A 21,670-nucleotide genomic window follows, 5' to 3' on the forward strand; every position below is an offset into this window, starting at 1 on the left:
CAGACCCCCAATGTTAATAAGACCCCAATAAGACCTAAGATAAGACCCCCATGCCTCATATCAGTCCTCCATGCCTCTAATCAGCCCCCAGCCATATATGTAATGAGCAGCCCCCAGCCATATATGTAATGAGCAGCCCCCAGCCATATATGTAATGAGCAGCCCCCAGCCATATATGTAATGAGCAGCCCCCAGCCATATATGTAATGAGCAGCCCCCAGCCATACATGTAATGAGCAGCCCCCAGCCATACATGTAATGAGCAGCCCCCAGCCATATATGTAGTCAGCAGCCCCCAGCCATATATGTAGTCAGCAGCCCCCAGCCATATATGTAGTCATCAGCCCCCAGCCATATATGTAGTCAGCAGCCCCCAGCCATATATGTAGTCAGCAGCCCCCAGCCATATATGTAGTCAGCAGCCCCCAGCCATATATGTAGTCAGCAGCCCCCAGCCATAGATCACAAAATAAATAAACCACTTACCTCTCCTGCTCCTGGACGCCTCCACTCCTCTCCTCCAGCACGATCCTCTTCCTCCTCCGTCGGCTGTGCTGAGAACTGGCACGCACAGCATGAGGTCACAGAGCGTCCTGGCGCTGTGCGCAGCCTTTACAGCCAACAGCCAAGGACCAGGAAGTGGCGAGTACAGAGCCTTCACCTCTTCCTGGTCCTCCGATACTAATGAGCGTTCCATAATGGAAGCACTCATTAGTATTCGCCCCATAAGACGCAGTTATGGGGCGAAAAATATGGTATCTTCTGGGAATCTCCCATAAACAACAAATATGGAATGATTTTTTTTTCAGTTTTGAAAGAGAAAAAATTGGTTGCTGGACACCTGGTACAATTTATTCATCTTATCCAAGTCCATGTTTCCACTGGTGGGAGACTAGCTGTCACCCATAGAGTGTGTTAGATTCAGATGCAGGTTCTGTAAAAATTGGTGGGATCCAACAAAAAACCCAAACCTTGTTTTGCAAAATTTGATATCCTTAATTCTAAAGACTTCTTTAACTGAACATTCACCGTAAGGCTTGGCTTCCATGCTGTAGACAGTGGGCCAGATTTATCATGACTCTGACAGCTCACTCCACTTTCACATATGGCTAAAGTCAGTTTTAGCCAAGTCAGATTTATGATCGGCCCTTTAAGACTGTAATAAATGTGGTTTGACGGTAGCAGTTTATCCGTCAGTAAGCAGCTTTACAAATGTCGCACATCTTTACGAAAAAGTCGCAAGTTTTTAGGAAAAAGTCGCATGTTCTATTAAAAAGTCTCATAAGATGAGCATGGTCCTCACTGGAGTGAAATTGTGACTTTTTTGCGACTTTTTAAATAGTCCCAATAGTAAATCTGTCTAGAGATTCATTTACATAAGAAAACACGCCCACTTTCAGAAAACTGGCGAGCAGTTTTAGCGTTTGCGCATTTTTTGGGGACTTTTTCACTCCATTATTCTGACCTGAGCTAATGATAAATCTGGCCCATGGAGTCTAAGAACCATGCACTAAAACCCTAGTAGTAGACCATGAATTGCTACAGTTCCACGGCATGTACTTGTGAAGCCCACAGTTATATGTGCTTCCCCTATACTTGACTCAAAACCATCACAATTCGGAATAAACTACTCAGGGGCGTAGCTAGAAATGCATGGGCCCCATAGCAAAACATTTTCATGCCCCCCCCCCAATCTGCCACCCCCACATATCTATGGGGCCTCCCACCACCCCTTCCAGAGCTCCCACCCAAACACCCATCCTAGATCTCCCACCACCGGAGCTCCGCCCCCATCCCCATTATAGTCAAATACGGAAACGGAAGGCATACGGAATACCTTCCATTTTTTTTGCGGATCCCTTGAAATTAATGGTTCCGTATACGGTCCGAGTACGGAACGCAAAAAAACGGAACGTAAATAGAAAAAAAAAGTTTGTGTGCAGGGGAGGCCTTAAAATCATATTTACTAATGAACTGGCCATCAACACACTTGACTGAACTTGCTGTCCAGGCACATACAGTGCTTTCAAAAATCTTGTAAAAAAAGACCAGTGTGCACTTGCGCAAAGTGTTAAGCAATTGGTCTATCATGCCATACTTGCATAGTTTCCACCAAGGATGGACCAGTCAAAAAATCTCGATTTGCCTCATCACTTTTAGGCAGTGGTTGGTCATCGGCCATCACTTGTGAACATTTGTATTCAGTTTTAAAGAGGTTGTCTACATTTGAGAGCCTTTCAGCCTGACATACCCCATTCACTAGACCCATGGAGGGAAGCATACTTTCCTTCTCCCTGATTCTGGGTCCCAGCTCCTTTGGGACAGTACATCAGTGCTAGTGGGGAGCTGAAGGAGCTGGGACCCAGAATCGGGGATGTAGTAAGCTTTCCACCACAGGTCTAGCAACGTGCGTGGTCAGGCCAAAAGTCCCCAAACATAGACAACCCCGTTAAGATCATCCTTTCATACTCAAAGGGTTCAGGAAGGCTAAGATATGGAAGGTTGTAGCGGTCCTGACAATGTACAACTGCTATAGCTGGCTTTATGGACTGGCTCATTGTTCTTCAGCAGGACAAGGATCTCTTTGATGAACAACCACTGAAAGAAATCACCCTAACCTGCCACAAGTGCATCAAAAACTATAAGCCTATACTAGAGCAGTGACGGCTAACCTCCGGCACTCCAGCTGTGGTAAAACTACAACTCCCAAGATGTAAACTTGCTTGGCTGTTCTCAGAGCTCTATAGAAATGAATGGAGTCGTAGTTTCACCACAGCTGGAGTGCTGGAGGTTAGCCATCGCTGTACTGGAGAGTTCCAGTGCAGACCGCTGTGTATTTGCAGTTTTAGGTTTCTCTCGAACAAAAGCATCTCTAGAAATGGCTTCAAACATGTATTTAATTGTTCAGATTGTAACGCAGACGGCATGATGCTATGTCCTGTCCCCTGAACCACAAAATCGTGAGGATCTGCACAGGATATTATGACTCAAGTAGAGTAACTGATCCCAGGTGTGGAGGATTCTGATTCATATATGTGCTTTCTACTATTACGGAAACCCATTTTGCTCCATGACAGAATAGTGATGATGATCCCTTTAAAATTGTCATCATTACATCCTTTTCCAGAGGAATCCACGTTACAAACAGTTATTTTCTGCATTGGGTTGCTCCGTCTTCTGGGAACTTTGCATGCCCTTTACAGAAGAACTGGCAGTGTTTGTGCTGGGCTGTCATACTTTACAGAATACTAGAAAAGTTTACTTTGCTCTTTTTTTTTTTTTGCTTTGTTGCTTTGTCTACTAGCACCCATTCATTGAGCACCTCAAAACCTGCTCGTTTACATAATCTCTGGACATTTAGGGATTGTCTTATGATCCTCCAGTGCACCAAGAGGAGACCACTGATGAGCACAAGGAAAAGGGTTCAAAAGTTTAGTAGGAATCTGACACAGGGACAAGAAGCTTTATATAAGGGGGCATGAAGGAATTGGAATGGTACTATCGCTCAGGGAGCAGCACTCCTCTAAAATTGAGGTGCGGGATGTAAAGTTTTACTTCTGGTTTACGTGTGTTTGGAGGGAGATGACTACAATGTCCCCATCTATGTCCAGTGATTCCAAGGGACTGATACAGTAACTTTTTTCTTGTTATCACCCCACTTGCCAGTCTCAGAAGCTATGAGATCTCTGATTGTCTCTGTTGACATTAATGTTAGTAATATCTGTATTGTGCACACGTTTTTTGCTCTGTCCAGTTCTCTGAATATGTACTTCATGCACGAAGACTCGTATAAGTGATATGTAATAAACCTTGAACTTCTATTTAGGAGTAGTTGTGCGTTTCAGGCACTGCTTGCGTCGCATTGTTTTTCTGCATTTTTTCCAAATGCTTTGATGCACAAGTAGAAGAAGGCACCCATGAGTAAAATGTGTTGGGTGGCATAAATATGATGTAGAATTGCCCTACCAGCAAAACATTTTAAATTCAATGTATCTGATTTTTCTTTCCTCAACTTGTTCTTGGAGGAACATTGCTCATTCGCATTTCACAGTTGGCCATTTCTGCTCATATTTGGCAGGTTCTGACTACTTCTATTTCATGTATATGGCTGAAGGTTAATTTTGTTGGTGTTGCACAGGTAGCATAAATTAAAGGGGTTTTCAGACTTTTTTATACTGATTACCTATCCACAGGATAGGGCATCAGTATCTAATCAGTGAGGGTCCCAGGTGTTCCCACTGCCTCCTCACAGCCTACCAAGCACAGAGCTGTGCGTTGGATAGTGACTGTGCTTGGTATTGCAGCTCGGCCCCATTCACTTGAAAGGGACTGAGCTGCACCTGGACCATGTGACCGATGGACATGATGTCACTTGGCGCAGCGAGAAGGCTGTGGCGCTCACAGGTTCCCCATGGCCTTCTCAAACAGCTGATCGGCAGGGGTCAGCCCTGGTTTCCATCACATAATCGCCCACCCAGTGCTCATAATAGGCTACCAAACTGAGGCTAGAAGATATGGGGTAGTAGCTGAGAGACCCGGACCTTTTCAGTGTATGCGGCCCCGATATTTGAAATGGTGATCCTGCATTAACATCCCAAGTGTAATAACCTTAAATTATGATATAACTTTAGTCAGTTTCACAAAAGTAAACCAGGGTTTAAACAGTCCCAAAAAAATATTTTGGAGATATTAGATATTTAAATGTCACGTCCCATTATTTATTTGCCATTTAGAAGGTAGCAATCACTTTTATTACGAGAAAGGAAATGCGTGCACGTAGTACAGCAAGAAAGTCTTTGCTTACTTCTTGCCAAGCCGATATCCACCCCACGAGTCATAGCTGTGTCCTGTGCCATGTACTACTCTGATTATTCAGGCCCCTTCCTGTAGGAGGTCCATGGAGTACATGAGAGTAAAAGCAGGAAGTCTGACACCGTAGGGACTGAATGATGGAAGATTTGTCTTATTTTTATTTTTTCCTTTTTAAATGGTTAGATTAGATTGTTGAATGGAACTGCCGACCCATGATGTGGTCTACACCCGGTTGCTCTCTACACTAAAAGCTGCAGATCTAGACCACTCTTATTTGTGCTGAAAATGAGGCAAATATTATTGCCGCTGGTCTAGGCCCTGAGATCTCCAGCATTTGTCAGTTGCTCGCTTTTGCTTTGGGTTCCCCATTGCAGAGATGGGACAAGCAGTTATCTTACATTGCTGGTATAACCTATCGATGTGCCATCAGTGGCTATGATGGGCCAACTCCTTTAACTAACAGTACTGCATTTGTCATTTCCAGGCTGTCCTATTAGAATAGCGCTAACTCATTCTTGAAGGTATAGCTTCAAGAAGAATATGGACCATAAGGTGGTTTGTCCTGGCCCTCAACTGTAAAATCTTTCATCCAGGTTTCATATTAAAATAATCTGGAGTCACCTCAGGGTTCTTGAGATCTTAATGGGAGTCTGTCACCTGGAAGTTTGCTGATAAACCAGGCACAGTGCCTTGTAGAGCTAGCTCAGCTCAGGCCGATTGAGCAAACGCTTGTCGGGAGGGAAACGTTCCATACTGGCAATCGCCTGCTTGCTAGCGGAGGAGACCGCCGCCATTACATGCAGCCATTTCCTCCGCAGCATGGGGAGGAGCGGTCGCTAGACCATTGCTCGTCCCTGTGCGGTATAGTGGTTTGCCAGCGGCAAGTCGTAATTAGACAGCACACAATGATGTTTAAACATGCTTAAAAATCACAATTGCCAGATGAACAAGTGTTTGCTCGTTCATCGGGCAATCCACCCTAATGCTGCAAGATGAACGCTAACGATCTTTCATATGAATGCTCGTAAGCGATCGCCCACCGAAAAATCGGCAGGTGTAATACAGCCTTTAGCGATCCATTGCTTCATTCCGGAGAAAAAGTACAGTCACAGGGCAGCCTATATGTTACATAAATCCTAGCTTGTCGATTGTCAAGCCAAAGGTCTAGTAAGCCAGGGCCTGTCTTGCACTTTTAGGTCTGATTTTGGCCGTCATGTGCTGCCTAAAGGGGTTTCTCAGAACTAGGAAATCCATGGCTAATTCCTTTCTGAATGAGCAAGACACCTGTTCATGGGTGGTATCTGGTATTGCAGCCTCAATGCCACAAACAACCTAAGAACAGGTGTGTCAATATTTTGGCGGAATACAGCCATGGTTTTCTTCTACGGTGACCCCTTTTAAACCAATTTACTTTTCATACCTTTCATCACATCAGTAAAAAAAACTATATTCCATAGGACTGTTAAAACGACTTTTTCCATTAGAAGATCTTTTATAAGGTGCCTTATACTGAGAAGAATATTTCAAGTAAAGAGAGTTGTCCTCCGGGGCAGAGACTTGTGTAACGTGTCCTGTGGGTTTATCGCCTATACTTATAGGCTCCCATGAGAACGGCTAACATGGTTCCTATGATCTAACTTTTTCCATAGCATCTGCTCATTAAATACATTTTCGGAGCATTCAGTAAATGCAGCCCAGCCTATAAGCATGGCAGGGGGTGGAGATGCACACTGAATACAAGGGTTTGAATGGAATATACTTTTTGTATTGTGTTTTTAATTGTGTCTTTGTCATGCATTTACTTTCCCGAGGATTTGGCACAAGAGTGGTACACAATGGCACACGCCCTGCTCTTGTATAAACGTCACAAGATAATTCTGTGTCTGCAGCGAGTCTGGCCGGGCCGGAAAGCTGAAATCTGCATTTAAGGAGGAAAGCCCAAGAGTCTTAAAGGGAAAAGACCTTATTGTGTTAAGGAGACGCGTCACGTTACCAGCAGAGATAGGAGGGGCACCACAGCGGATGTGCAGTCATTGCCTAGTAATCATCCGCACTGTCAAACACATTTCTCCCTCTCCGGTTACCCGCCTACTGTCAGATTACATTTTTTTTTCTTCCCTGCAGAACTCATTTTCAGTTTTTACATGGGATGATTGAAAAGCAGGGTGTTTGTAGCCACGTGAGGATGTCTCAGGAAATGAGTCTGTGGAAGGCAGGGAAGTAATTGTAGTGAGCTTGTCTGTCTACTTTTAGTAGACCATTTTTATTTTATTTTTTTGTCCTTTTCAATTTCCTTTATCTTTCTGCAAGCACCTGCATCCAGATTTGGAGGCGTAAGAACACTGGTTGTTCAAAAGAGGGGAGAATTGGACTTCACATATAGCAGCCGCCTTTCCGAAGTGCTAACAGGTTCTGTTGGTACTCTGATATCCCCAGAACGTACAGTAGGGCTGAATTATACATCAACCCGACAGAGGTAAGAAGCATGGATCAGCACAGACAGGCAACAAATATACAGAAGTAAAAACTCGCCAACTGAAGGATAATTCCTATAGTTGGAATGGATGGAAGACGTATGGCATACAGGTTGATGGGAACCCTGCGCTGAATTCAACCTAGCAAGCCAGCCAGGCCAATACAACAGCACAGCAACATACAAATTCCAGAACACCGCAAGAAGGACCATAGGACTGCCGATCGCAGAATACACAAATAACTTGCTAGACTAGAACAAGATAGAAAGAATCTGAAAAGAATGCACATAGTATATGATATGGTATTCCCAGCACCAGAGTAGCAAGAGGCCTGGAAATGTAAAGACTAAGCAGTCAGCAGCTCCACCCAAAGTTAAAAAAGTTAACCAGGCGAAGCTAAGTAATAACCTAAAGTTCACATCTCTGTTCGGAGATTCAACAGGATTTTCCGGCACAGAGCAGCCTGCCGGATCTCACAGGATCTGGCGTTGCCGGATCCTCTACTTCACTGCCGGATCCCCATTGACTGCAATGAGATCTGGTGGTGATTCGGCTCATTTCCAGCATAAATGCTAGGTTTCGGCTGGACAAAAAACGTTGCAGGCAACGTTTTTTTGTCTGGCTGACGGTTGGCATTTGGGGCGGATCTCTTACTTGGATGCAAGACAATTGTCCCAACATTGTTAGTAAACATGAACGAAGAGGAAAATTCCTGTTACCCGTAACAGGAGGGTGTAAATCTGTGTGTTCTTATCGGTTAGTTACTTGTTTGGTATTGGAATTGTGGCCAACAGTATTGTGTTTCACATTGGCGGTCATAGGAGATAGCACTGTATACTGTGGCTGGCATTGTATGGGGTGTACTGATACTGTGGCTGACACTGTTTAGGAGCACATTATAGCTGTCACTGTACACGACTGCCACTGTGGGGGATTCAATTACGTTGCTTCTTTGAGCAGCTCTGTGTTCCTGGAAATAATCTTGGAACATGGGCCTGGATATCTGGAAGTGTGGAATAATTAGTATTCTAAAAGGCTTATCAAAAATTGACCCCCCCCCTTTTGAATCTAAACAGACAAATTTTATCCCTCAAAGAAGAAAATGTTTCCAGCTCTAAAATTGGATTTGTTCAGCCGGCCTCACCCTCTTAGATTATTTGCACAACTTTGCAGTTTATTAATTACCTTGTGACAAATTCAGACAAGTTCAGCCCTTCCCTCTCATCAAAGATGCTTTGTAGCTCAAACATCTCTTACTCTAAATGGGATGACAGATGGAAAATATCAATAAACAAACACATTGTTGGACTGCGGTGTCCACCATCCATCCGTACAGAAAAGGGTCCACGTTTACTTTTAATTTCTTTGTTACTTTTGTTATCATTGAACACACAGGACATATTTTCAGTACCATCTAATAGTGTGGAAAAGGATGCCAGCTGCACTCCTTATTTAATATAGTGCCAGATGAAGGGCTTGTTAACGCCAAAGTTCACAGTGAGGAAATTCCTCGGCACTCCAACTAATAGAAGTGTTTTACTAACATAAGCAGCTGAATATGATTCTGAATTCTACTCATAAGGTCAGATGGAGTCACTCATATAAATTGAACATGTATGTCCCATTGGACCTTCCTCCGCAGTATGAGTCTATAAAATCATAGGATAGTAAGGATTAATACCAGTGCATCCATATTGAGATTGCACATAATATACTAGACATAGTGAAATAAGTGCATTAATATATAAACAAAGATCCAAACACATATGATGTTTCCAAATTATAAATAAAGTCCCAATGAAAAACAAAGTTTAACAATGTCCCCTGCATAGTAAATTATATATTGTAAACCAAAATTGGAAAAGGGGCTTGAAGTAGGATCTAATGTTATTTTTGAATCAGCCCATAAAAAAATATCCTATTGGCAAGTCACAGACTCCAGTCAGCTCTCAATAGGTTGTCTTCTGCTGGACCTTTCAGAAGCTGTTACAAAAAGGGAGAGCCCGGTCCCACCTGTGGTACTCGGGTAGGCCAGTCTGAGTGCTCATGCACGAGACCCTTGCCTGTTTTGCAGTCTGCAAATTGCAGATCCGCAAAACACTGGTTCTGGCCGTGTGCATTCCACATTTTACAGAACGTCCGGCCCTCTAGAGAACAGTCCTATCCTTGTCCGTAATGCGGACAAGAATAGGACATGTTCTATATTTTTGCGGATGCCATAGGACGAACATACAGATGTGGACAGCATCTGTCCACATCTTTTGCGGCCCCATTGAAGTGAATGGGTCCGCATCCAACCCACAAAAATTGTGGATCAAATGTGGACAAAAAACAAGTTTGTATGCATGAGCCCTGACCCTGATAAAACCTTAAGGGGGTTTCCCTCTAAGCCACTCATGAATGAGATCACAATACCTGTCATATGCAGAGAGCAGAGGTGGTCGAGGTTATGGAAAAGTTGAGTGGACTATGTATTGGTGTTTCCGTTACGCTCTTAGAAGTGAACTGGAGCGAAGGCCAGCAGGTTATGCTGTTTCCATAACTTGGGAGCTACAGAAGCAGTACAGCTCAATTACATGGTGACTTGTTCTCAAACTGCTGTTGCCTGGTAGCTCAGGCCTATCTGTAATGCTTGTCTCTTTTTGTTATTATTAGTAATTCTGATGGGACGACATGATGGTGACTTAGGTATTCTTTAAAATCACTGAATAGCATAGAAATAATTTTTAAGCTTGTAAAAAGAATAAACTCATACCTCCCAGCTGTCAAGTAAGGCAGTGAGGAATAAAGTTTGCAACGCACGCAACTACTTAGTTTTTTGAACGTTATGCCATGCCTCCAACCACATTGAATTTCTCTCCATACATACCCAATTCTGTTTAGTCTCCTTTGTGCCCCCACTCAGTGATAGTTCTCTTGTGTGACGCACTATAATGGTGTCCCCACACAGTCATTATGCCTTTGTCCTTCTCAGAGTAATAATACCCCCTCAGTGTCCCCTCACAATATGTATGCCCTCTTAGTGACCCCACACAGTAAGAATATGCCCCAATACCATAGTTATGCCCCTTTAGTGCCCCAACACCAGGAAAATCTCCCATAACGTAGCTATGCCCCCTTAGTACATTCTCACAGTGTTTATGCCCCCCCCCCTGCAATAGTGAATCCCCTGTTGTTTTAGTAAAATAAAAAAAAAGTAACACCTAACCCCGTTCCCCTGATGAACATAGGTCATCATTCCCCAGCTTGTGCTGTCTCTTATTCAGCAGGCATGATGACATCACTGCATGGTGCCTTCCTGCGAGGGAGAGAACAGGCTGGTGAATGGTGGAGCAAAGAGATGAGGTCCTGAGGATGCAAATGTAGTTAAAATTGTGATATGCTACATCCTTCCAGGGACTGCAGGACCGTGGCTGGAATCCAGGAATCTGGAGAGGCAAGATGAACTTCATCCCTAGAATAAAAAAAAGTTTTGCCATTTTCAGTTTTATGGCGTTCTACTGTAATGCGTGTGAAACTAGGGTCCAAAGTCACAGCAACAGCGACACCATACTATATGCAGTCACATACAATGCCACGTCATACAGTTCAGTTTTCCTAGTTTTTGAAAATAGCGTTTGTTTTGCAGTAAGGCAGGTAATTACGTGTGCGCTTGCGCAGTTTGTGGCATACTTGCGGAGGTGATAATTAGCATAGGTTCAGCCAGGCAAATTGTTATTACATGGGGAGTCATTTGGTATGCCATCTATAAGAAGTGAAATTACCTGTCTGTTTCTGTACCAAGTTAACACCCTTAAGAAGGTGTGGGGTTTTATATCTGGTATTGCTTTTCAAAGTATGTGAATTGTAATTAAGAGTTTGAAGCATTCATTGATGTGGAATGTGCTGAACCTTAGTTGGCTGCTTAGCTTCGTGAGGAAGCCAGCTTCTACGGAAGATGGGTAGCAGAAGGCTTCATGAATAGCAATAGTGGTGGGTGACGCTGACATCATCAAGAGCATGGGAGAGGTGCACAGACGTGCTCTAGCTAGGAAGATGAAGGTTAGTGAATTTCACCATTCAATTCTTTTTTCAGAATAGTGAGCAGGACCGACCAAGTATTCTGTCTTTCACGGATTTGTGACCCATAATATACCTCCTAGCTTGCTTTTTGGGGTCATGCTGTATATCCATACTCTTCCAATTTCATAAAAATAAAGTATGTCATATTTCATTGTATGCATCAAGGAGTCTATGTGCTGCCATACAGGGTCTATGCTTTGCCGTGTGCGTAGAATCTTAGTTGGATTGACTTTATGAATTTTCTACTGAAAATCCAATCCTATCTTTCTGAACTATAGAATACTGCTATGGATACATTTTTACCATATGTAAATACATATTAATACACAGAAAGAGACCAATCGCTAAAATCAGGTTCTATAAATGTTCAGCAAGTGCAGTGTCCTGGGATTAGATACACCTTTTGTATTCTAAATTCAGCATATGGTTTCACTTATGTACAAGAAGAACCAATGTCATTTCTCCACTGCTGACTTACTTATCGGACAACGTTGCATAAGACAAATGACTACAAGAAACTTTGTAATATGTCTTAGTGAAAAATGTCTAGTTCTCATGTTATCAGATGTTTATCCCCCCCCCTTGTCTAAATGCAAAGGAAACTGTTTGCATAGACTCATAGCCACAGTTAACCTTTTTTTGATCCAAGGCTCCATTTGTGAGTTCTGATACTTTTCCCTAATGGACAAATTAGGCCTTTGGTCCAATGAGGGCATCACCATTGCTCTTGTTGCACTCAAGCTCCACTCATTTCTGTGGCCAGTCTCTTCCTGGCTGCTTTAAACAAAAGGGCCAAGTAGCGAGGGATGGGCTGGCCACAGCTCACAAAAGGGATCATATTACACGTGTCAATGCAAGTCTACGGAGGGGGCAAGAATGAGAATGAGCAGGAGACGCATGAGACACACACACAGACAAGCAGAATGCTGCAGCTACAGGGGCTGAGATGTAAACTTCCTACGCCTTTTATTCACAATCATACAGGTTAGTACCTCTCTGTGATGACCTCCATGGCCCTGGGGTAGCCTTTGAGTGAGTAAGAAAAGGTTAAGAAGCAGATTCTCCTCTACTTCCTGTTTGCAGTGGATGACAGCTAGTCTCCACCCACCATATCTGAGAGAAATGGTGTTATTCTTCATGTGCACGCACTATAGTACTTAGTTTTTTAAAAGGTTAGGTATGCTAGGTTAAGAACTGAAACAGACAACAGTATTTTTGATATGTGTGCGCAATGGGCTGCTCATGAACAGCACATGGACCTATAGAAGTGGCACTATCCGGACTATTTTTCGTCACGGTCCTGAAAAACTGTTTTAGGCCTTGTCTCCCGGAACATGGACCTGGAGACCATTGAAGACAATTATCTTCAGAAATTGATCTGCGATGTAAGATTTAAAAATCTGCAGCATGTCGATAGCTTGTGTGGATTTACAGTTTTGCATTGCAAAGGGTGAGATCTGGGACAAATATGTTTCAAAGTCAGATTTTGGTGTGGATTTGTTATGGAGACACAGTGAAAACCGCATGAAAATTTGTGCAGAAATCTGTATAAACTGAACTGCTTTGTGCATATACCTAAAGGGTATTCATATAACGCACAGATATTTGTGCAGAAAATCCACAGTCTAATACAGTACCAGCTAAGTAGATGAGATTTTCAAACTCTCATTTACACAGTGTGGAAATAGACTTGTGCTGCAGATTTTGAAATCTGCATTATGCCCATGATTTGTTCAGATTTAATGCAGGTTTCACCCTTTACAATGAAAAGGGTGAAACACATGCAGACTTGGTGCAGAAACGGATCAGAATCCACACGAAAATCAGCATAAACGTCACTTCTGTGTGCATCTACCCTTATGGTCAATTGGGTTAAATTCTCCTGAATGGCTTTTGTTTAAAGGGGTTATCCAAGACGATTAAATGCCACCCATATGCCTGGGCCACTCACAATGAATATACTTACCTGGCTCCCTGGTCCCTGCACTGCCGCTGCTGCTTTTCTCTGTGTGCAGATGAAAACATCCAGTTCTGGCGGGGGGTAGGGTAGCAGCCAATGGGGGGGATGGGGACGAGCCTCCCTAGTGTCACTCACGATGCTAGGGAGGCTCGTCGCCGTCCCCTCCTGCCATTGGCTGCCCCCCTCCCCGACACTGTATTTTTTCATCCACACACAGAGAGAAGCAGCAGCGGCGGTGTGGGGACCAGGAGCGGCGCCGAGAGCCAGGTAAGTATATTCATTGTGAGGGGCCTGGGCATATGGGGGGGGGGGGGGGGGAGGAGGCATTTAATAGTCTTGGATAACCCCTTTAACTTCTGGAATCTAAGATGAGATCAAGAAACGATAACCCATTTATTTTGATACTGATATAAACGTCATGCCCTAGCTGCCAGTAATTTACCAGTGAACCCACCTGCACAATGATTGGTTTCTTATCAAAAGGGTTGTCTCTGGAAGTCAACCACTATAGAAATGTCCTATTAGAGTATTTGGGACCCTTCTATGGGTCGGACTTCCTTTCTACAGACTAGAGTCATCCATTCATCACATAGTGTCATGGTCTTACCTCCTTGCTGTTCCCTTCGTTTGACATGTGCTGGCGGCCATCTTGGTTTCTGGGTTTTCTTGTAGCCTCCCACCCTGCGGCTCCTCCTTCCCACTGGGAGGAGCTGGATGCCCAGCTCATATATATAGGAGGTCTGTGGCTTCAGTTCCTTGCTTGGTCCTCCTGTGTTCACATGCTTCCAAGACTGCTGCTGCTTCTGGTTCCTGATCCTGGCCTCGTCTGACTACCCCGTTGGTTCCTGATTCCGGCTTCGTCTGACTACCCCGTTGGTTCCTGATTCCGGCTTCGTCTGACTACCCCGTTGGTTCCTGTTCCTGGCTTCGTCTGACTACCCTTCTGGTTCCTGACCTCTGTCTCCGCAAGACCCTGCTTCGGTTTAGCCATCCGTTCGGACTTTGCTTACGGCTTGCTCTTCAATAAAACCTTCTTATTTTCCGCTTATCTCTTGTTGTACGTCTGGTTCATGGTTCCATGACATTAGGACCAAGCCATGAATTCTGACGGTACAGGGCCACCCTCGCTACCTACGCTGGTTGCCAGACTTGATCAGCAGGATCACCTGTTGGGTCGGTTCGCTGTGGCGTTGCAAACCCTGCTTGAACGCACGGCTCATTTAGCTTCCGTTGCCGATGGGTCGGTTGTCGCTCCTGGGCCCGCTCCTACTGCCGCTCCGGTTGTTGCGCCAGAGTCTACCCTGACACCTGTTGCTGCGCCTGTGGTGTTTCAGGGTATGACCGGTTCTGCCCCCCTTCCACAGCGCTTTGGGGGAGAGCCAACTCAGTGCCGAGGTTTCCTTAACCAGGTGGGCATTTACTTCGAGTTGCTGCCACATGCCTTTCCTACTGAGAGATCAAGGGTGGGCTTCTTGATCTCGCTGCTCTCGGACAAGGCCTTGGCCTGGGCCAGCCCTTTATGGGAGAACAACAATCCGGTGGTTGCCGAGTTTTCCGGTTTTGTTGCTTCTCTTCGGAAGGTATTCGATGTGCCGGCTCGTGCTGCCTCTGCTGCGAAGCTCCTTATGTCCATCAGACAGGGTTCACGATCCGTAGCTGAATACGCCATTGAGTTTCGTACCCTGGCAGCAGAGGTGGGCTGGAATAATGAGGCTCTGGTCGCTGCTTTCTCTCATGGTCTCTCGGATGCCTTGAAGGATGAGGTTGCAGCTAAGGACCTACCAGTGGAGCTCGAGTCTCTTATTTCTTTCCTGATTTTGATTGACACCAGACTCAGGGAGAGACCTTCCTTTAAGGAGAGCCTGCGGAGGTCTCCTAACAGATTGGCGCCTACGTTTGCTGTCCCACCCGTGCCTCCCTCTCCTCCCACGCCTCCTGGGGATGACTTGTCTGGGGGTGAACCCATGCAGCGGGGGTTTGCTCGCCTGTCTGAGGGGGAGAGGGTACTCCGGAGACGCGAGGGCCGATGCATGTACTGTGGTCTCGGTGGGCATTTTCGGTTGGCATGTCCGAACCGTCCGGGAGAACGCTCGCACCTGAGGTCCTGTCGGGGGCAGATCTTGGGTGGAGTCTCCTCGTCCCCGGTTTCCCGTGTTGACAAACCACTGATCACGGTTGTCCTCTCCTGGGTCGGGGGCTCGGTGACGACCCAGGCGTTGGTGGACTCTGGTGCTGGTGGTTTGTTCATTGATAGAGTGTTCGTTGCCGCCAATTCCATTCCTCTGCAGCCTCGAGGTTCCCCACTGGCTCTTGAGGCGATAGACGGCAGACCCCTTCTGCCGCCACACGTGACTCATGAGACCCTTCCAGTGGGGATAGCCATTGGTGCCGTTCACAGAGAGTCGGTCTGTCTCCAGGTTATTTCGTCTCCACACTACTCGGTGGTCTTGGGGTACCCCTGGCTCCAGAAGCATAATCCGACTTTCGATTGGAGATCGGTCGAGATCCTCTCGTGGTCACCGCAGTGTGGGGCTAGTTGCATCCATGGGCCTGTCAAGTTGCTGTGTACTTCCTCGGACTCTCTGTTGCCTCCTGAATACGAAGAGTACCGGGATGTATTCGATAAGGTGCGCGCGGTTGCCCTACCTCCGCACCGCCCATACGATTGTGCCATAGAGTTACAATCCGGTGCCGTTCCTCCTCGTGGCAAAGTCTATCCACTGTCGGTAGCGGAGAATGAGGCCATGGAGGAGTACGTGAGGGAGGCGCTTTCACGCGGACACATTCGCAAATCCTCGTCCCCGGCAGGGGCTGGATTTTTCTTTGTGAAAAAGAAGGGCGGCGAGTTGAGGCCTTGCATCGATTACAGGGGTCTCAATCGCATCACGATCAAGAACGCTTACCCGATACCCTTGATTTCCGAGCTGTTCGATCGCCTCAAAGGGGCCACGGTCTTTACCAAACTCGACCTGAGGGCGGCATATAACCTGGTAAGGATCAAGGCGGGCGATGAGTGGAAGACCGCGTTTAACACCAGGACCGGTCATTATGAATCCTTGGTTATGCCCTTTGGGTTGTGCAATGCGCCCGCAGTCTTCCAGGAATTCATCAACGATGTTTTCCGTGACCTGTTGCAGCAGTGTGTGGTGGTCTATTTGGATGACATCTTGGTATATTCTGCATCCATGGAGGCCCACATTCTGGATGTCAGACGAGTGTTGCAACGCTTACGAGAGAACAAGCTGTTCGGTAAGCTTGAGAAATGCGAATTTCACCGATCCCAGGTAACCTTCTTAGGTTACATCATTTCCGCTGAGGGGTTCTCCATGGATCCTGAGAAGGTTTCGGCTGTCTTACAGTGGCCCCAGCCCAGTGGGCTTCGTGCCCTGCAGCGCTTTTTGGGCTTCGCCAATTATTATCGGAAGTTCATCAGGGACTTTTCCATGCTAGCCAAGCCTCTCACGGATCTGACCAGGAAGGGCAGTAATCCTCAGGTCTGGCCGCTCGAGGCCATCCGAGCTTTTGAGGCTCTAAAGTCCGCCTTTGTGTCGGCTCCGATTCTGTCGCATCCCAACCCTGGGTTGCCTTTTGTCCTCGAGGTGGACGCGTCTGAGACGGGAGTAGGCGCCCTCCTGTCTCAGCGTAGAACACCAGAGGGTCCTCTGCTTCCTTGTGGGTTTTACTCCCGGAAACTGTCTTCCGCGGAGTGCAACTATCAGATTGGTGACAGGGAGTTATTGGCCATCGTGCAGGCCCTTAAAGAATGGAGGCACTTGCTCGAGGGCTCGGTGGTTCCGGTTCTCATCCTGACGGACCACAAGAATCTGACCTACCTCTCTGAGGCCAAGAGATTGACACCACGTCAGGCCAGATGGGCTCTGTTCTTGTCACGTTTTAATTACGTGGTCTCCTACCTACCCGGCTCCAAGAACATCAGAGCGGATGCCTTATCACGGCAGTACTCCGAGCTGTCCGGGGAGGAGTCGATTCCGACTACGGTCATACCCCCGAATCAGATCCTGGCCGCTATTCGCACCAGCCTGACTTCTCCTCTGGGTGAGCAGATTTTGGCGGCTCAATCTGGTGCTCCCTCTGGGAGACCCAACGGCAGATGTTTTGTGCCTGAGGAGTTGCGCACTCGGTTGTTGCGAACCTACCATAACTCCAAGGCCGCGGGGCACCCTGGAAAGAATCAGCTGTCCTGGGCGGTTTCACGTCTGTTCTGGTGGCCTTCTCTACGTTCCGACATCGCCGCATATGTAGCGGCATGCTCCGTTTGTGCCCAGAGTAAGTCCCCTCGGCACCTTCCGTTGGGCCTTTTGCAACCCATAGCCACCGGGGAGCGTCCATGGTCACACCTGGGGATGGATTTCATTGTGGACCTCCCTGCATCCCGAGGCCATACGGTCATTCTCATGATTGTGGATCGGTTTTCCAAAATGTGCCACTGTGTTCCTCTCAAGAAGTTACCCTCTGCACAAGAGTTGGCCTCGATTTTTGCCAGGGAGGTCTTCCGGTTGCACGGTTTGCCCAAGGAGATTGTGTCGGATCGGGGGAGTCAGTTTGTGTCCAGGTTCTGGCGCGCCTTTTGCTCCCAGTTGGGGATTCATCTCTCTTTCTCCTCGGCCTACCACCCTCAGTCCAATGGGGCCGCAGAACGATCCAATCAGGCCTTGGAGCAATTCCTTCGTTGCTATGTCTCCGATCACCAAGACAATTGGGTTGACCTCCTGCCTTGGGCTGAGTTTGCCAGGAACACGGCGGTGAACTCTTCCTCTGGGACGTCTCCCTTCATGGCCAATTATGGGTTCCAACCTGCCAGTGTTACCGGAGGTATTCTCTCCCCAGGATATTCCGGCTGTGGAGGATCACCTTTCCGTCCTACGTGCTTCTTGGGTACAGATCCAGAGGTCCCTTGAGGTCTCTGCGCAGCGCCAGAAACTCCAGGCTGATCGCAGACGAGCGCCCGCTCCTTCCTACCAGGTCGGAGACCGCGTATGGTTGTCCACCCGCAACCTCAACCTTCGAGTGCCCACTCCCAAGCTGGCGCCTCGCTTTGTTGGTCCCTTCCGAGTGCTTCGCAGGGTAAACCCGGTAGCCTATGCCCTTGCGCTTCCTCCTGGCATGCGGATCTCCAACGTGTTTCATGTCTCCCTGTTGAAGCCACTGGTGTGTAATCGTTTCACTTCCTCGATTCCTCGGCCTCGTCCGGTCCAAGTGGGCAATCGTGAGGAGTATGAGGTGAGCAATATCCTGGACTCACGCCTGGTCCGCGGCCGGGTGCAGTTTTTGGTCCATTGGCGTGGTTATGGTCCAGAGGAGCGTTCCTGGGTTCCCTCCGCAGATGTCCATGCTCCTGCTTTGCTCCGAGCCTTCCACGCACGCTTCCCTCAGAAACCGTTCCTTACTCCGCGGAGGAGGGGCCCTTGAGGGGGAGGTACTGTCATGGTCTTACCTCCTTGCTGTTCCCTTCGTTTGACATGTGCTGGCGGCCATCTTGGTTTCTGGGTTTTCTTGTAGCCTCCCACCCTGCGGCTCCTCCTTCCCACTGGGAGGAGCTGGATGCCCAGCTCATATATATAGGAGGTCTGTGGCTTCAGTTCCTTGCTTGGTCCTCCTGTGTTCACATGCTTCCAAGACTGCTGCTGCTTCTGGTTCCTGATCCTGGCCTCGTCTGACTACCCCGTTGGTTCCTGATTCCGGCTTCGTCTGACTACCCCGTTGGTTCCTGATTCCGGCTTCGTCTGACTACCCCGTTGGTTCCTGTTCCTGGCTTCGTCTGACTACCCTTCTGGTTCCTGACCTCTGTCTCCGCAAGACCCTGCTTCGGTTTAGCCATCCGTTCGGACTTTGCTTACGGCTTGCTCTTCAATAAAACCTTCTTATTTTCCGCTTATCTCTTGTTGTACGTCTGGTTCATGGTTCCATGACACATAGGCAGCCATTCATCCGAATGCCACCAGTCAGCAGGGTGGCTCAGAGGTTAGCATTGGTGTCTTGCAGCACTGGGGTCCTGGGTTTGAATCCGACCATGCATGGAGTTTGCATGTTCTCCTCCACATGTTTGTGTGGGTTTCCTCCGAGCAATCCAGTTTCTTTCCACACTCCAAAAAATATGCAAATAGACAAAATTGGCTTCCTATGAAATGGAGCCTAGTGTGCCTTGTGTGTTGGGTCATGCGCCTATACGGCGGCCACGGATTTCCAAGGGAGTCTCCCCAGCCACACAACTATCCCTGCGCTTTGAGTTCCTGTGAGATAAGTGCATTATAAATGTCATTGTTTGTCAATGTTTCAGGTCAGTCTTGGGCTTGTAGTCCGTTGAGTTCCCGTGCTGACCAGTCTTTACAAGACCAGGATGGTTCCTCTCTATGATGCTATCGGTCCTCTGGGATTTATAAAATGTTTAATAAAATAATGTTAATAAACTGCTGCCATAAAATAATCATGTGTGCGTGAAAGGGTTTTGTGGCTGTTTACTGACAACACCAGTGGTTCTCTTCAGTATAGTAGTCATCAAAGCATGACCTCTAACACCCTTCACTTTTATGGTAATGGGAACTCGAAAGCTATGGGTGTAGAGAGCAGTGTATGTGCCTAATAGAAGAAGCAGAAATTCATCTGAAATAACCTCATAAACATGACAACACAGGCTGGTCATGGTTTGGTACAGCTAAAATCGCATTATAAAAGCGCGTGCGTTTTTCCCATGATTGCAGTTTTTAGAGGTAAAACTTTAAATAAATGTTTTTCACCTATGAAAACATGCAAACCCTTGCAAAATTGCTTGTTTTTACCCCCAATATGGATTTAACTGCACCTCAACATGTGACTATACCATAAGGCTTAATTTGGGCATATGCAAACGTCAGTGACTCAGATGTGCGCTGTGTTCTGCATGGACAGCACATGTATCCTTTGATTTTAATTATTCACACATTCTTCTTTTTCCAGAAGCATGCATTGCCTTAGCTTGTGTTGCAGACCAAACTCACTCACTGGAGTCTGTGGGTCCCTATGAAATGACATCCATGTTCTGTCCTCTGGATTACGAATAACAAATGGAGGGCAAAAAGTGGACACACAGACCCTTCATGGACATCTTCACAGTTGAAACACTGACCGTCCTGTATCGGACATTGTCACTTGGACATGTGACTAAGCCTTTGCACATAGCCTGCTAAAAATTCATCCTATATTTCTTTGAAATTGGAGGAACACGGTCTTTTTTCTCACAGCTTCCTTGACCATTCATCTGTATATGTTCCATATGGTTTGCATTTTGACCTCACCTTGCAGCAGTGTCTGTAAAGCGGTATTTTGCTGATCACTTGGTTGTCTTCTCTCTTAGGTGCTTTCTTGAGCTGTATCTTTGTCTCTCTTGAGAATCTTATATCGTTCCCAGGTGCAGGAGCTCTAGCGTGTCCTTCCTCTCCTCTCCCAAGATCAGGGATCAGCAACTTCCATTGCTCCAGCTTTTTTGACACTACAACTCCTAGAATCTGCCTGTGGAAGTTAGAAGAACAGCTGAGTAAGTGTGCATGCTGGGAGTTGTAGTTTCACAGTAGCTGGAGTGCCGAAGGTTGCTGATCCCTGCCCTAGATAGACAGACAGGAACTCTCCCCTCCTTGCAGGAAGTAGGACCAGACACTTCTACCAAGAGGAGAGAATAGGGTGGTTAGCCAAGTGCCTTGCCAGCCTTTGCCACCCACACCTCCTCTACTGGAATGCACAGCCAAATCCAGAAATACATAACATAACTAAAAACTATTTACAATTTCAGATACCACCAGGTCTGGGGTATTGCATACCTGCTTTTCCTTTTTTATTATCTGGATTGCATTTCAAGAGCAGCCTTCGAATACAAGACAATGAAGCCCAATGTAGAAGATTTATCAAAACTAGTGCACTGGAAAAGTGGAGTAGTTGACTGTAAGCAACTAATCAGGTTCCATGTCTTATTTCTTAGTTCTTTTTAATACATAAAGTCTGTGAAAGCCTTGAGCAAAATCAAATTAATATTCATTTTTATTACCAAGTGACTAATAAATAACCATACTTTATAGTTAGAGCCTATAAAGGAGCCTTACAAGCGAGCTACTGTTGGGGGGGACATGGCGCCGAGCTGTTCCTTCTGATTTCAGGCAATGCAGTTATTTTATTTTTAGATGTATTTTTGATCGTACAATATATTTTTCACAACTCCTTATTCACCAGATTTGAGACACAAAATGCAAAAATAAAATTTTGTGGTATTGCGATTTAAGCAGATTTAGCCCAAAAGCTTTTAAAAAGAGAGCCTGCCATGGTGGAGGCTCGCCCGTGGGTCCTTCCTATTACTAATATTTAGATTTCCCTGGCA

General features: G+C 46.4%; 1 protein-coding gene across 3 annotated transcripts in view; it reads left to right on the forward strand.

Moving 5' to 3' along the window:
* Positions 1-21,670, forward strand: part of SH3PXD2A (SH3 and PX domains 2A) — a 312,517-nt gene that overhangs the window by 70,019 nt on the left and 220,828 nt on the right. The window contains exon 1 of one of the 3 annotated variants that reach the window (XM_044297875.1): positions 11,146-11,327. The exons of the other annotated variants lie outside the window; for them this stretch is intronic. Coding sequence (XP_044153810.1) covers positions 11,286-11,327 — 42 coding nt within the window. The 5' untranslated portion in view covers positions 11,146-11,285. Of the gene's footprint in view, positions 1-11,145; positions 11,328-21,670 lie in introns of those variants that run through there. 3 annotated transcript variants of the gene reach the window in all.

This window comes from Bufo gargarizans, chromosome 6, assembly GCF_014858855.1.
Source record: "Bufo gargarizans isolate SCDJY-AF-19 chromosome 6, ASM1485885v1, whole genome shotgun sequence".
Lineage (NCBI taxonomy): Eukaryota > Metazoa > Chordata > Amphibia > Anura > Bufonidae > Bufo > Bufo gargarizans.